This window comes from Streptopelia decaocto (genome assembly GCF_964273445.1).
Source record: "Streptopelia decaocto genome assembly, chromosome: 1".
NCBI lineage: Eukaryota > Metazoa > Chordata > Aves > Columbiformes > Columbidae > Streptopelia > Streptopelia decaocto.
In genome coordinates this window covers 211738801-211751930 of record NC_138663.1, presented here as the reverse complement: position 1 = coordinate 211751930, position 13130 = coordinate 211738801, and the positions used below count along the sequence as shown (strand labels likewise).

The 13130-nt window shown below is 62.5% G+C and overlaps 2 protein-coding genes across 2 annotated transcripts; one reads left to right on the top strand and one right to left on the bottom strand.

The window, feature by feature from the left end:
- Positions 1-1909: 1909 nt before the first annotated feature.
- Positions 1910-4124, top strand: IL18BP (interleukin 18 binding protein). Its single transcript, XM_082070639.1, has 5 exons — positions 1910-1947; positions 2775-2843; positions 3009-3074; positions 3419-3548; positions 3694-4124. The coding sequence occupies exons 1-5, from the start codon at positions 1926-1928 to the stop codon at positions 3878-3880; spliced, it is 474 nt and encodes a 157-aa protein (XP_081926765.1). The 5' UTR covers positions 1910-1925; the 3' UTR covers positions 3881-4124.
- Positions 4125-5000: 876 nt separating this feature from the next.
- LOC309435399 (uncharacterized protein) lies at positions 5001-12822 on the bottom strand. Its single transcript, XM_082043589.1, is given in 7 exon segments — positions 5001-5493; positions 5598-5636; positions 5958-6813; positions 7077-7246; positions 11318-11534; positions 11538-12371; positions 12637-12822. Coding segments are annotated over 6 exon segments (2130 nt in total). The 5' UTR covers positions 12303-12371; positions 12637-12822; the 3' UTR covers positions 5001-5410.
- Between the last annotated feature and the right edge of the window lie 308 nt (positions 12823-13130).

Genomic DNA, 13130 nt, shown 5'->3' with positions numbered 1-13130 from the left:
AACCCCTTTCCCCGCCGCGGTCCTGCCCTTCTGGGAAGCGTCGATAACAACCACCGGGAGCCTCGCTGGGGTTTTAGGGGCTTTTTTTCAGGTGGTGCCTTGGGCCTGTGCCCATGGGGATGTGGGGGCGGCTCCTGGCCCGGCCGTGCTGGGACGGAGGTGGCCAAGGGGCTTGCGATGGCTTCGCAGCCTGACCCCGGTGTGTCCCCCAGACCCTTGGCTCTCCTGCTCAGCCCCCGCCGCCCTGGGCTGGCTCTTGGGGGGGACTGCGCCATGGGGAGGGGGCTCTGGGGTCCCTCTGCCCACATTGGTCAAGCGCTGGAGCGATGCACTGGAGGGGCCCATGGGGGGTTTCTCACCTTCATCCCCTGGAGATGGGGAGGCCAGCGAGGAGCTGGGGTTCTGTCCCAGCTGGGGCACCCTGGGGACATCCCTGAGCACCCAGGGCTGGGACACCCCAGGGACACCTCCAAGCACTAAGAGCTGGGACACCCCAGGGACACCCTAGGCACCCAGGGCTGGGACACCCCAAGGACATCCATGAGCACCCAGGGCTGGGACACCCCAGGGACACCCCCAAGCACTGAGAGCTGTGACACCCCAGGGACACCATGAGCACCCAGGGTTGAGACACCCTGGGGACATCCTGAGCACCCAGGGCTGGGACACCCCAGGGACACCCTGAGCACCCAGGGCTGGGACACCCTGGGGACACCATGAGCAGCCAGGGTTGAGACACCCTGGGGACATCCTGAGCATCCAGGGCTGGGACACCCCAGGGACATCCTGAGCAGCCAGGGCTGGGACACCCCAGGGACACCCCCAAGCACTGAGAGCTGGGACACCCTAGGGACACCCTGAGCACCCAGGGTTGAGGCACCCTGGGGACATCCTGAGCAGCCAGGGCTGACACCCCAGGGACACCCTGAGCACCCAGGGTTGAGACACCCTGGGGACATCCTGAGCATCCAGGGCTGGGACACCCCAGGGACATCCTGAGCAGCCAGGGCTGGGACACCCCAGGGTCACCCCCAAGCACTGAGAGCTGGGACAGCCCAGGGACACCCTAAGCAGCCAGGGCTGGGACACCCTGGGGACACCATGAGCACCCAGGGCTGGGACACCTTGGGGACACCCTGAGCAACCAGGGCTGGGACACCCCAGGGACATCCATGAGCACCCAGGGGTGGGACACCCCAGGAATGTCCCTGAGCACACAGGGCTGGGCCACCCTGGGGACACCATGGGCACCCAGGGCTGGGACACCCCAGGGACACCCCCAAGCACTGAGAGCTGGGACACCCCAGGGGCACCCTAGGCACCCAGGGCTGGGACACCCCAGGGACACCCCCAAGTACTAGGAGCTGGGACACCCCAGGGACACCCTGAGCAGCCAGGGCTGGGACACCCTGGGGACACCATGGGCACCCAGGGCGCCCCCTGCCTCACATGGGTGCTCAGTCCCAGGGGGCCTTCACCCACCTCACCCCCCTGACGTGTCCCTGTGTCCCCCCGCACTGGCCCCGAAGCCCCCAGCTCGCTGCTGCTGCCACCAGCCCTGGGGACTGTCCCCAAGACCTGTGCCACCACCTGGCTCAGCGCCTCACACCATGGACACGGGGTGTATCCCTGGGGTGCCCACGGGTGGGTGGGACATGGAGGCTGCTTCTGGAGTGGCTGTGGGACAACCAGCCCTGGGGGACATGGGGACCCGAGGGAAGGTGGGACACAGCCCCGGGGCATGGGAAAGAGCAGGGCGGGGGGACACGGGGACACTTGGCACGTCCACGGGGGATCAAGGGACACGGGACCCACAGACACGCAGGGGCCGGGGCGGGGCCAGGGGGCGGGGCCCGGTGAGTCACGACGCTCCCGCCCCCTCGGGCCGCCCCATAAAGCGCCGCCGGCCCGAGTGTCGCCGCACCATGGCAGCACCGCGTCCCGCCCGTACGGTCACCCAGGGACCGGGGTGGGGGGACCCGGCTCTCCGGGGAGGGAGGGGGTCGGGGCAGCCTTGGGGGGCACCAGCTGGGACTTTTGGGGGACCCCGGGCAGGGGCTCGGGGGATGCTGGGGTGGGGATCCTGGGGAGGGGATGCTGGGGGGGACAGTCCTGGGTCCGGGGATGCTGGGGGGCAGAACCATCCCAGGCTGGGGAGTGGAAAGTCCTGGACTTGGGGGTACTGGGGGGTCAGGACCATCCCAGGCTTGGGGGAAACTGGGGCGGGGAGGGTACAGTTTGAATTCAGGGGATGCTGAAGGGGACAGTCTCAGCTTTAGGGGATGTTGGGGAAATGGGACCATCCCCGGCTTGGGGGACGCTGGGAGGACGCTGAGGGGACAGTCCTGGGCTCGGGGGATATTGAATGGGACAGTCCCAGTTTTGGAGGATGCTGGGGGGACAGGACCATCCCAGGTTTGGGGGATGCTGGGGGCTCAGGACCATCCCAGGTTTGGGGGATGCTGGGGGCTCAGGACCATCCCAGGTTTGGGGGATGCTGGGGGCTCAGGACCATCCCAGGTTTGGGGGATGCTGGAGGCTCAGGACCATCCCAGGTTTGGGGGATGATGGGGGGACAGGACCATCCAAGGTTTGGGGGATGATGGGGGGACAGGACCAACCCAGGCTGGGGGATGCTGGGGGTCCAGTCCCAGGCTTGGGAGGATGCTGGGGGGGACAGTCCCCGGTTTGGGGGATGCTGGGGGGATGGGACCATTCCAGTCTTGGGAGAGCATCCCGCTGTGCCCAGCGCTGAGCCCCAGTGCTGCCCACAGGACACCCAGGAGCTGCGGCCCGAGTCCTCCTGCCCCTGCTCTGCTGGGCTCTGCTGTCCCCCCACATGGGTAAGTGGGGGCTGCTGGGGGCGGTGGGGCAGGACCAGCTCCCCATGATGAGCTGTGCCCCATCACCTCTGTGGGACCCTGCTCTGCTGCCCACCCCAGAGATGTGGGGTCTCAGGGGAGGGGGCAGCACTTGTCCCCCCACCTCACCCCACTCTGTTCCTCCAGGTGCCACGGCCCTGCAGCCCCCCCACATCACCGTCCTGCGGCTGTCGGCAGAGCCCCCCCGCCTGGGTGAGTGACCCCAGGGTGTCGCAAAGGTGGCCTGGGGATGTGGGGGGGCTGCAGTGGCACCCCCAGCCAGGGGGAGGCACGGGAAGGGGGCAGCACCTGCAGATGTACGGGGTGCATCTTTCACCCACAAGCCAAGATTTTGGGGCGTGGGTGAGATGGGGGAACATCCCCTGGCCTCGGGGCGGCACCGGGGACCCTGGCAGCCCCTGTGGATGTACAGGGTGCATCCTCCACCCACAAGCCAAGATTTTGGGGTGCTGGTGAGATAGGGGAACACCCCCTGGCCTGGAGGTGGTACCGGGGACTCTCGCAGCCCCCGAGACCCCTGGTCTCCTCGGCTCCAGGCGAGAAGGTGACGGTTTCGTGTGAGGCGGTGAGCGACCTCCCCGAGTTCACGCTGCTCTACTGGCTGGGAAACGGCTCCTTCGTGGAGAAGCTGCACCGGGACGGGGCCGTGAGCGAGGGGACAGTGCTGTGAGTACTGAGTACAGGGTCAGGGGGCTCCAGGGGTGCAGCGGGGCTGGCAGCCCCCGCCTGGGGCAGGGACCCCGGGTCCCCCAGCCCGGGGGTTGTGGTGGAGCTGGGGGTGGGCACTGACGGGTCCCCGCTGGGTCCGCAGGGAGGAGCCGCGGGGCTCGGGGGTGACCCTGCTCCGTGACCTGCGCTTCAGCTCCTTCAGCACCCAGCACCTGCGCACCAACTACACCTGCGTGGTGCTCAGCCCCCTCGGCATGGACACCAAGGCGGTGCGGTGGGTGCCCCCGGCACCGGCCCCCAGCTCTGCCGCGAGCGGGGGACTGGGCTGAGACCGGGAAGCAACTCGTGACTCGTGCAAGTCCCAGCTCGCGTGGCCCCGCGCTGCGGCGTGGGGCCGTGACGCCTCCGTGGGGGCGCCTCTCCGTGCCTCGCCATGGGGTCCGCATGGCCCCACGTGTGCTGGCCCCGCTGTGCTTGGGGCTCCTGACGCCACAAGCTGAGCCGGGAATGCTGCCCCGGTTGGCCCCAGGACCTGCCCACAGCCCCAGGGTTTATTAAAGCACATGAAGGCTGCCCGGTGTCACCCGCCTCCTGGGGACGGAGCTGCCCCTGGATGCACAGGGCACCCGTGTAGTGGGGAGAGAGGAGGGGGCTCTGGTGCTCATGGAGGGCAGGATCCGTCCCTGACCCCCTCCCTGCCTGGTGAGGGGCTGCAGAGCCGCTGCAGCCCTGGTCCTGCCCCGGGGACACCTGACCCATGGTTGCGCCCGGTCCTGGAGGGGGTGAGGAGGAGCCCTGCGGTGCGGGGACCCCTGGAGAGCTGGGTCCATCTTGTCCTCTTCTGCAACTGAGGGAGTCAGGCCTGACCCCAGTGCAGTGCTGCTGACCCCCACGTGCTGCTCCATGGGGCAGCCCCATACTTGGCTTGTCCTTGGGGTGCTTGACAACCAGCGGTAGGACAAGGGGCAATGGGTGCAAACTGGAACACAGGAGGTTCCACTTAAATATGAGAAGAAACGTGTTCCCGGTGAGGGTGGCAGAGCCTGGCCCAGGCTGCCCAGGGAGGTTGTGGAGTCTCCTTCTCTGCAGACATTCCAACCCGCCTGGACACCTTCCTGTGTAACCTCATCTGGGTGTTCCTGCTCCATGGGGGGATTGCACTGGATGAGCTTTCCAGGGCCCTTCCAACCCCTGACATTCTGGGGTTCTGTGATTCTGCTGGGGGGGCTGTGACTCCCTTCCCAGGCCACAGGCAGCCATGGGACAGGCAGGGGAACAAATGCCAGGAGGAGAACCCCCCCAGACCCTTTAAGCAGGACCGGGGCAAGGGCATTGCTCTGCAAGATGCTTTGGATGTGGGAGGGCTGGCAATGTGCAGGGGGGCTGGAGGAGACCCCAGCTGCAGCCCTCCAGCCGAGGGAGCCATAGAAACCCCCAGAGACACCGCGCTCCCACAGCGAGTCTTTATTCCTCTGGGAGCCAGGGAAAGGTGAGCGCTGGACAGGGACACCCCGAAGAGCAGCCCTGCTGTATCCCCCCGGTCCCCATCAGCCCCCAGCCCTGGGACGGCCCCTCACAGACCCCCCACTCAACTGCATCCCAAAGCCCCCGTCCTGGTGCTGCCAAACGCCTCATCCAGTCCCTGCCCGTGTCCTGGGGCTGCGGGCGCGTCCCGGGGCTGGTGGCACCGTGGCAGGGCTGAGCTGGGCTTGCGGCCACCGTGCTGGACCCCGCAGAGGGGCTGTTTCCGTGTCCCCAGCCCCTCCTGCTGTCCCGTCCTGTCCCGCCGTGTCCGTGAAGCCGGTGGCTCCCGACTCCTTGTCCTCGCCGTGGGGCGGTGGCAGCGGTGGCGTCGCGGCTCAGGGACCCCCAGCAGCCGCCAGGGCCACGGCTGCCAGGAGGAGCCCCCAGAGATGTGGGGGGTCCCTGGGGATGCTCCAGCCTGGGGATGCAAGAGAGGGGGAGTCAGAGGCAGCCGGGGGGGTGGGGAACAGGGGACCTGGTCGGGGTCACCCTCCCCATCTGCAGTGAGGGCTCTCGGCTCACCTGCGCTGAAGAAGCACGGTTGGCTCCGGCATCTCCTGTCTGCAAAGGAAACCAGCTCTGTCTGCACGGCTGCTGCACCGTGCGGCTCCTCACCCCGAGCAGCTGTGCGTGCTGTGCCAGGCAGTGCGGTGCCATATTGTGCCATGCCACGCCTCACCATACTGTGCCATGCCGTGCCATGCCGTGCTGTGCCGCCAAAGCTCCCCATTGCAAGCAGGCACACCCGAGGCCAAGATCACCCCCATTGCCCTCCCCACCATCGCTCTTTCCCGGCAGAGCTGGTAGGCTGAGGCCGCCCCCCCCCCCTCCCCATCCTCTGCACCCCGGTGGCAGCGAGGGACCGTCCCGCGGGGACGTCACCTTTCACGAGCTCGCAGTTGTAGGTGCTGTTTGCAGCCTGGGAGCGGAGGTGGATGAGGGCTCTGCTCCCATTGCGGGTGACGCTGGTGACCTCAAAGCTCTCGAAGGGCGGGATGAGGACCTCCTCCTCCTCGGGAAAGGAGGAGAAGTCCCTGATGGGGACACCGTAGCAGGTCTCCATGGAGAAGAAGGTGTCCTGGCCGAAGTTCTGGGTGCTCTCATACCTGAGGGAGGCGGAGGCGAAGTGGCCGAAGCGGACGGACTGCCAGCTGCGGGCGGTGAAGCGGATGCCCTGGACACCTCGGTAGACGCGGTGGCATTGGTGGTGCCGGGTGTCCCGCAGGGAGCGCACAGCCTCGGTCAGCAGGAAATGCAGCACCTTGAAGTGGAAGTTGCGCAGGTATTCCTCGCGGGAGCGCCCGGCCTGGCGCACGGCCGCGTTGAACGCCCGGTACAGGGGGCCCTGCTGGGTGTATGCCAGGAGGGCGATGGCGAGCTCCGGCCGCAGCGTCGGCATCTGGGGGACGCGGCCCTGCCGGTTCCGCCATTCAGCGGCAGCAATGGTCCAGGCATTGGCATAGATGCTGTTGTTGGTGAACTCGGTGCGGTTGAGCTCCTCCAGCTCCTCCTCCATCATGCGGCCGCAGCCCCGGTACTGGTCGTCGAAGGAGTTGGGGGCCATGTCCAGTGCCACCTCCTGGATGGGGCCAAGGTCTCGCCGGTGCAGGGGGCTGCCGGCAGTCAATGTCCCGGCCAGCAGCGCCAAGCCCAGCACCAGATACTCCATGGTGAGCAGAGCCGCCCCACGGGACGTCACCAGCTGCCACAGGGAAGCTGCCGGTTCCTCTGCGAGCGGCTGGGGAGGTGGGGATTGAGAGCAGGGTCAGTTCAGGGAGAGCGGTGGGGCCGGGGGGTTCAAAAAGCAGCACCCTGGGCTCAGGGAACACACACGGAGTTTCATCCCCAGCACAGCTCCCGGTGCCGGCCGAGACCCCCAACCCCGTTACTTGCATTAAACCCTGACAACACGCAAGTGTCCCTGGCCCCGGCATCCCGCAGGTCTGTGGTGTCCTCCCACCCACGGAATGAACTCCCAGGAGCCCCAGCAGGAAGTGTTACCTGTGCCCTGCGGTGGGTGTGGGGTTGGGGTGCTGCTCCCCAGCCCCTCGGCACCCAGCCCCTCGGCACCCACCCGCTGCTGGCAGGAGAGGCGAGAAGCAGCTGCTCTTTCTTTTTATAGCAGCCTCGGCCGGGATCACTCGGGCCCAGATCCAGCCCCCACCTCCATCCTCACGGTTATTTTTACTGTCCCCCGCCCGGAGCACCCAGAGCAGCCGCTGCCCCCTCTTATCTTGCAGCACAGTGCGGGGGGCGTTGGGCACCACTGAAAATGACTCCAAGCAAATGATAAGCTTAAAGCAACTTTAATTTGCAATGGAAACTGAAACCAAGCGACAGACCAAAACCAAAGGGCAGAAACCCCTGGAAGTGGAGGTAGTTTGTGTAATCCAAGATCAATCGGCGCTCCGAGAACATATTTAAGAAAGTGCTGGTTCGATGTACCAGTTGAGGATGTTGTTATGATATGATGGCACACGAATGATGATCCACATGCACATGCTCTAAAGAGAAGCTTCTCTCCGTCAAGGGTGCTGTGCTGGGTCAGCCAGGACAGGGTTAATTCCCACCGAAAGCTGGGGGGACAACACAGCCAGGACAGATGACCCAAAACTACCCAAAGGGACATTCAACACCATACAGCATCATTCTCAGTTTAGAGCTGGGGGGTGGCTGGGGGGGTTGAACTTGCTCACTTGCTGCTGGGGAGTCATGTTGGGACTGGGTGCTCTTTAGTTTTCTGGAGCCGTGCAGTTCAGTGCTATTGTCTTTCAAGCATGAGCTGCTGTCTGGGACAGGACAGGGAGGTTTTTTGGTGCAAACCAGCAAAGTTTGCCTTTTGTTTCACGATTCTCCTCCTCATCCCATCAGAGGTGGGAGAGGGATGAGTGAGCAGCACATGGTTGCAGTCGCCAGCTGGGGACGGGCTGGGGTTAGAGCACCACAGTCCTTTTTGGTGCCCAACATGGGGCAGGAAGGGTTGGGATAAGAACAGATCTGTCCGGATTGTGCTAAAATACACACTTACTACGTTAGTTAAGTTGTTGCTGATCACAGTGTTGCTCCGTTTACTCACATGGCTGGGATAGGTGAATTTTTACATGCCCTGTGTACTCCCTGCGGTTCTGTTTATCACCTCTGGGGAAGGATTACATTTGTCGTATTGTTGTCATTACCACTCAAAAGAATGAATCCTGTCTGCAATTGCTAATCCAATGACACGTCAATCCTGCCAGGCTTAGGTCAGTCTGACAAAGAGGGACTTGCGAAACGCTTCAGCATGAACTACGGACACTACAGACCTTGCAGCTTTAGACATTTGGAAGCCAACACAATTAGTTGAATCTTGCTTCAACACATATCTCAAGACTGTTGAATAAAGTGTCCTTTAGCTGAATATTACTCATTATATGCTAAAAGGATCATGCAATGCAATATGGCAGTATGTATCCAATTAGCTCCTGAGGAGTAACGAGATTTTGTGTAGAACGGTTGTTACTTTTCTTGCTGGTATGTTGGCTTTGTTCCAGCACCCAGACTTGCACGACTCAGTAATAAACAACATCTCGTCTCTGTGTGCTAAACTCGGCTCTTTTGTATGCACAGCAGGTAAAGAACCCGGTTTTAGGACAACGGTTGTGGCGACCCAGATGGGGCACTGCTTTGCATATTTGAACTTGGCATTCGGCCATATTTGAGCGCAATATTTGGTTTGCATATATGATCTCAGTGTTTATTTTGCATATTTGAGCTCAGTGTTTGGTTTGCATATTTGAGCTCAGTGTTTGGTTTGCATGTTTGAATTTGGTTGCATGCACTTGGTATTCTGAATAAGTCTCCATGTAAGTCGGCTCCATTGAGGACCATGTTCGGAGAGACCCGCTACACGTAGACGCGAAGGAATTGATGAACTTGAGCTGAGTGTATACAGGCTTGGTATTTCTTTGCATATTTGTATTAGGTACCAAAACAAATTGATTTGGGGAGATAATTATAAAATGGGAACCGATTCCTCTACTGAAATAGCATCTCAATCCCCCTTAGGATGCATCCTTACACATCATTAGAGTAAATTTGTGGCGGGATCCTCTTCTGATAAAAGAAAGTTTGAAATGATATCGTACTCGATTGTGGTCTTTGTAAAAAATGGATAATGAGGAAAAACGGCCTTGTCCCCGAGGCACCCCGAGGTTAGTTTAAGGGACAAGAGGGTCCAAAACAATTTATTAAACTGGTGAGAAACAGGGTTTTAGCACTCCAAAAGTGACTTAAATACAGGTTCGGTTATCAGTTGAGGAAAATTATTAAGGGGCAGCAACTAATACAACAGGTGGTCCACAGATTCCATACACATGGCTTCACCAAAAACAATGCCGAAGCCACCCCTGAGTCCGGGAAGAGTCCACACTTGCCTGAACACGGTGTGGGATTATTTTAAAGGGATACACGTACTCGTATTGAGTATGGAAAGTGTACACTCGCGATTCTGCGAGGGTAAACTTATAGTACACTCGCAAACCTGTGAGGAGAAATACACGTGCAAATGTGCACGGAATATTACATGTGCTTATGTGGAAGCACGGGAGGAAAGTTATGCGAGGATTAATTTTACACGTGCTTGTACTGAGGACGGGAAGTACGCGAGCAAATGTGCAGAGGGCACCCGTGTAGTGGGGAGGGAGGAGGGGGCTCTGGTGCCCACGGAGGGCAGGATCTGACCCTGACCCCCTCCCTGGCTGGTGAGGGGCTGCAGAGCCGCTGCAGCCCTGGTCCTGCCCCGGGGACACCTGACCCATGGTTGCGCCCTGTCCTGGAGGGGGGTGAGGAGGAGCCCTGCGGTGCGGGGACCCCTGGAGAGCTGGGTCCATCTTGTCCTCTTCTGGAACCGAGGGAGTCAGGCCTGACCCCAGTGCAGTGCTGCCGACCCCCACGTGCTGCTCCATGGGGCAGCCCCCTACTTGGCTTGTCCTTGGGGTGCTTGACAACCAACGGTAGGACAAGGGGTAATGGGTGCAAACTGGAACACAGGAGGTTCCACTTAAATATGAGAAGAAACTTGCTCCCGGTGAGGGTGGCAGAGCCTGGCCCAGGCTGCCCAGGGAGGTTGTGGAGTCTCCTTCTCTGCAGACATTCCAACCCGCCTGGACACCTTCCTGTGTAACCTCATCTGGGTGTTCCTGCTCCATGGGGGGATTGCACTGGATGAGCTTTCCAAGTCCCTTCCAACCCCTGACACTCTGGGGTTCTGTGATTCTGCTGGGGGGGCTGTGACTCCCTTCCCAGGCCACAGGCAGCCATGGCACAGGCAGGGGAACAAATGCCAGGAGGAGAACCCCCCCAGATCCTTTAAGCAGGACCGGGGCAAGGGCATTGCTCTGCAAGATGCTTTGGATGTGGGAGGGCTGTCAATGTGCAGGGGGGCTGGAGGAGACCCCAGCTGCAGCCCTCCAGCCGAGGGAGCCACAGAAACCCCCAGAGACACCGCGCTCCCACAACGAGTCTTTATTCCTCTGGGAGCCAGGGAAAGGTGAGCGCTGGACAGGGACACCCCGAAAAGCAGCCCTGCTGTATCCCCCCGGTCCCCATCAGCCCCCAGCCCTGGGACAGCCCCTCACAGGCCCCCCACTCAACTGCACCCAAAGCCCCCGTCCTGGTGCTGCCAAACGCCTCATCCAGTCCCTGCCCGTGTCCTGGGGCTGCCGGCGCGTCCCGGGGCTGGTGGCACCGTGGCAGGGCTGAGCTGGGCCCGGGTGGCCACTGCGCTGGACCCCGCAGAGGGGCTGTTCCCGTGTCCCCAGCCCCTCCTGCTGTCCCGTCCTGTCCCGCCGTGTCCGTGAAGCCGGTGGCTCCCGACTCCTTGTCCTCGCCGTGGGGCGGTGGCAGCGGTGGCGTCGTGGCTCAGGGACCCCCAGCAGCCGCCAGGGCCACGGCTGCCAGGAGGAGCCCCCAGAGATGTGGGGGGTCCCTGGGGATGCTCCAGCCTGGGGATGCAAGAGAGGGGGAGTCAGAGGCAGCCGGGGGGGTGGGGAACAGGGGACCTGGTCGGGGTCACCCTCCCCATCTGCAGTGAGGGCTCTCGGCTCACCTGCGCTGAAGAAGCACGGCTGGCTCCGGCATCTCCTGTCTGCAAAGGAAACCAGCTCTGTCTGCACGGCTGATGCACCGTGCGGCTCCTCACCCCGAGCAGCTGTGCGTGCTGTGCCAGGCAGTGCGGTGCCATATTGTGCCATGCCACGCCTCACCATACTCTGCCATGCCGTGCTGTGCCGCCAAAGCTCCCCATTGCAAGCAGGCACACCCGAGGCCAAGATCACCCCCATTGCCCTCCCCACCATCGCTCTTTCCCGGCAGAGCTGGTAGGCTGAGGCCGCCCCCCCGCCTCCCCATCCTCTGCACCCCGGTGGCAGCGAGGGACCGTCCCGCGGGGACGTCACCTTTCACGAACTCGAACTCGCAGTTTTAGGTGCTGTTTGCAGCCTGGGAGCGGAGGTGGATGAGGGCTGTGCTCCCGTTGCAGGTGACGTTGGTGACCTCAAAGCTCTCGAAGGGCGGGATGAGGACCTCCTCCTCCCCGGGGAAGGAGGAGAAGTTCCTGATGAGGGCGCCGTAGCAGGTCTCCATGCAGAAGACGGTGTCCTGGCCAAAGATCTTGGTGCACTCGTGGCTGAGGGAGGTGGAGGTGAATTGGCCGAAGCGGACGGACTGCCCTCTGCGGGCGGTGAAGCGGATGCGCCGGACACCTCGGTAGACGCGGTGGCATTGGTGGTGCCGGGTGTCCCGCAGGCAGCGCACGGCCTCGGTCAGCAGGAAATGCAGCACCTTGAAGTGGAAGTTGCGCAGGTATTCCTCGCGGGAGCGCCCGGCCTGGCGCACGGCCGCGTTGAACTCCTTGAACAGGGGGCCCTCCTGGGTGTACGCCAGGAGGGCGATGGCGAGCTCCGGCCGCAGCGTCGGCGTCTGGGGGACGTGGCCCTGCCGGTTCTGCCATTCGGCTGCAGCGATGGTCCAGGCATTGGCATAGACGCTGTTGCTGGTGAACTCGGTGCGGTTGAGCTCCTCCAGCTCCTCCTCCATCATGCAGCTGCAGCCCCGGTACTGGTCGTCGAAGGAGTTGGGGGCCATGTCCAGTGCCACCTCCTGGATGGGGCCAAGGTCTCGCCGGTGCAGGGGGCTGCCGGCAGTCAATGTCCCGGCCAGCAGCACCAAGCCCAACACCAGATACTCCATGGTGAGCAGAGCCACCCCACGGGACGTCACCAGCTGCCACAGGGAAGCTGCCGGTTCCTCTGCGAGCAGCTGGGGAGGTGGGGATTGAGAGCATGGTCAGTTCAGGGAGGGCGGTGGGGCCGGGGGATTCAAAAAGCAGCACCCTGGGCTCAGGGAACACACACGGAGTTTCATCCCCAGCACAGCTCCCGGTGCCGGCCGAGACCTCCAACCCCGTTACTTGCATTAAACCCTGACAACACGCAAGTGTCCCTGGCCCCGGCATCCCGCAGGTCTGTGGTGTCCTCCCACCCATGGAATGAACCCCCCCTGGAGCCCCAGCAGGAAGTGTTACCTGTGTCCTGCGGTGGGTGTGGGGTTGGGGTGCTGCTCCCCAGCCCCTCGGCACCCAGCCCCTCGGCACCCACCCGCTGCTGGCAGGAGAGGCGAGAAGCGGCTGCTCTTTCTTTTTATAGCAGCCTCGGCCGGGATCACTCGGGCCCAGATCCAGCCCCCACCTCCATCCTCATGGTTATTTTTACTGTCCCCCACCCAGAGCAGCCGCTGCCCCCTCTTATCTTGCAGCACAGTGCGGGGGGCGTTGGGCACCACTGAAAATGACTCCAAGCAAATGATAAGCTTAAAGCAACGTTAATTTGCAATGGAAACTGAAACCAAGTGACAGACCAAAACCAAAGGGCAGAAACCCCTGGAAGTGGAGGTAGTTTGTGTAATCCAAGATCAATCGGCGCTCCGAGAACATATTTAAGAAAGTGCTGGTTCGATGTACCAGTTGAAGATGTTATGATATGATGGCACAGGAATGATGATCCACATGCACATGCTCTA

Excerpts from the sequence above, each read along its gene's own strand:
- IL18BP (XM_082070639.1), top strand. The coding sequence starts at position 1,926 with ATGGCAGCACCGCGTCCCGCCC. Across the intron at positions 1,948-2,774 it reads GGCAGCACCGCGTCCCGCCC|GACACCCAGGAGCTGCGGCC; the intron begins GTACGGTCACCC and ends TGCTGCCCACAG. Across the intron at positions 2,844-3,008 it reads TCTGCTGTCCCCCCACATGG|GTGCCACGGCCCTGCAGCCC; the intron begins GTAAGTGGGGGC and ends CTGTTCCTCCAG.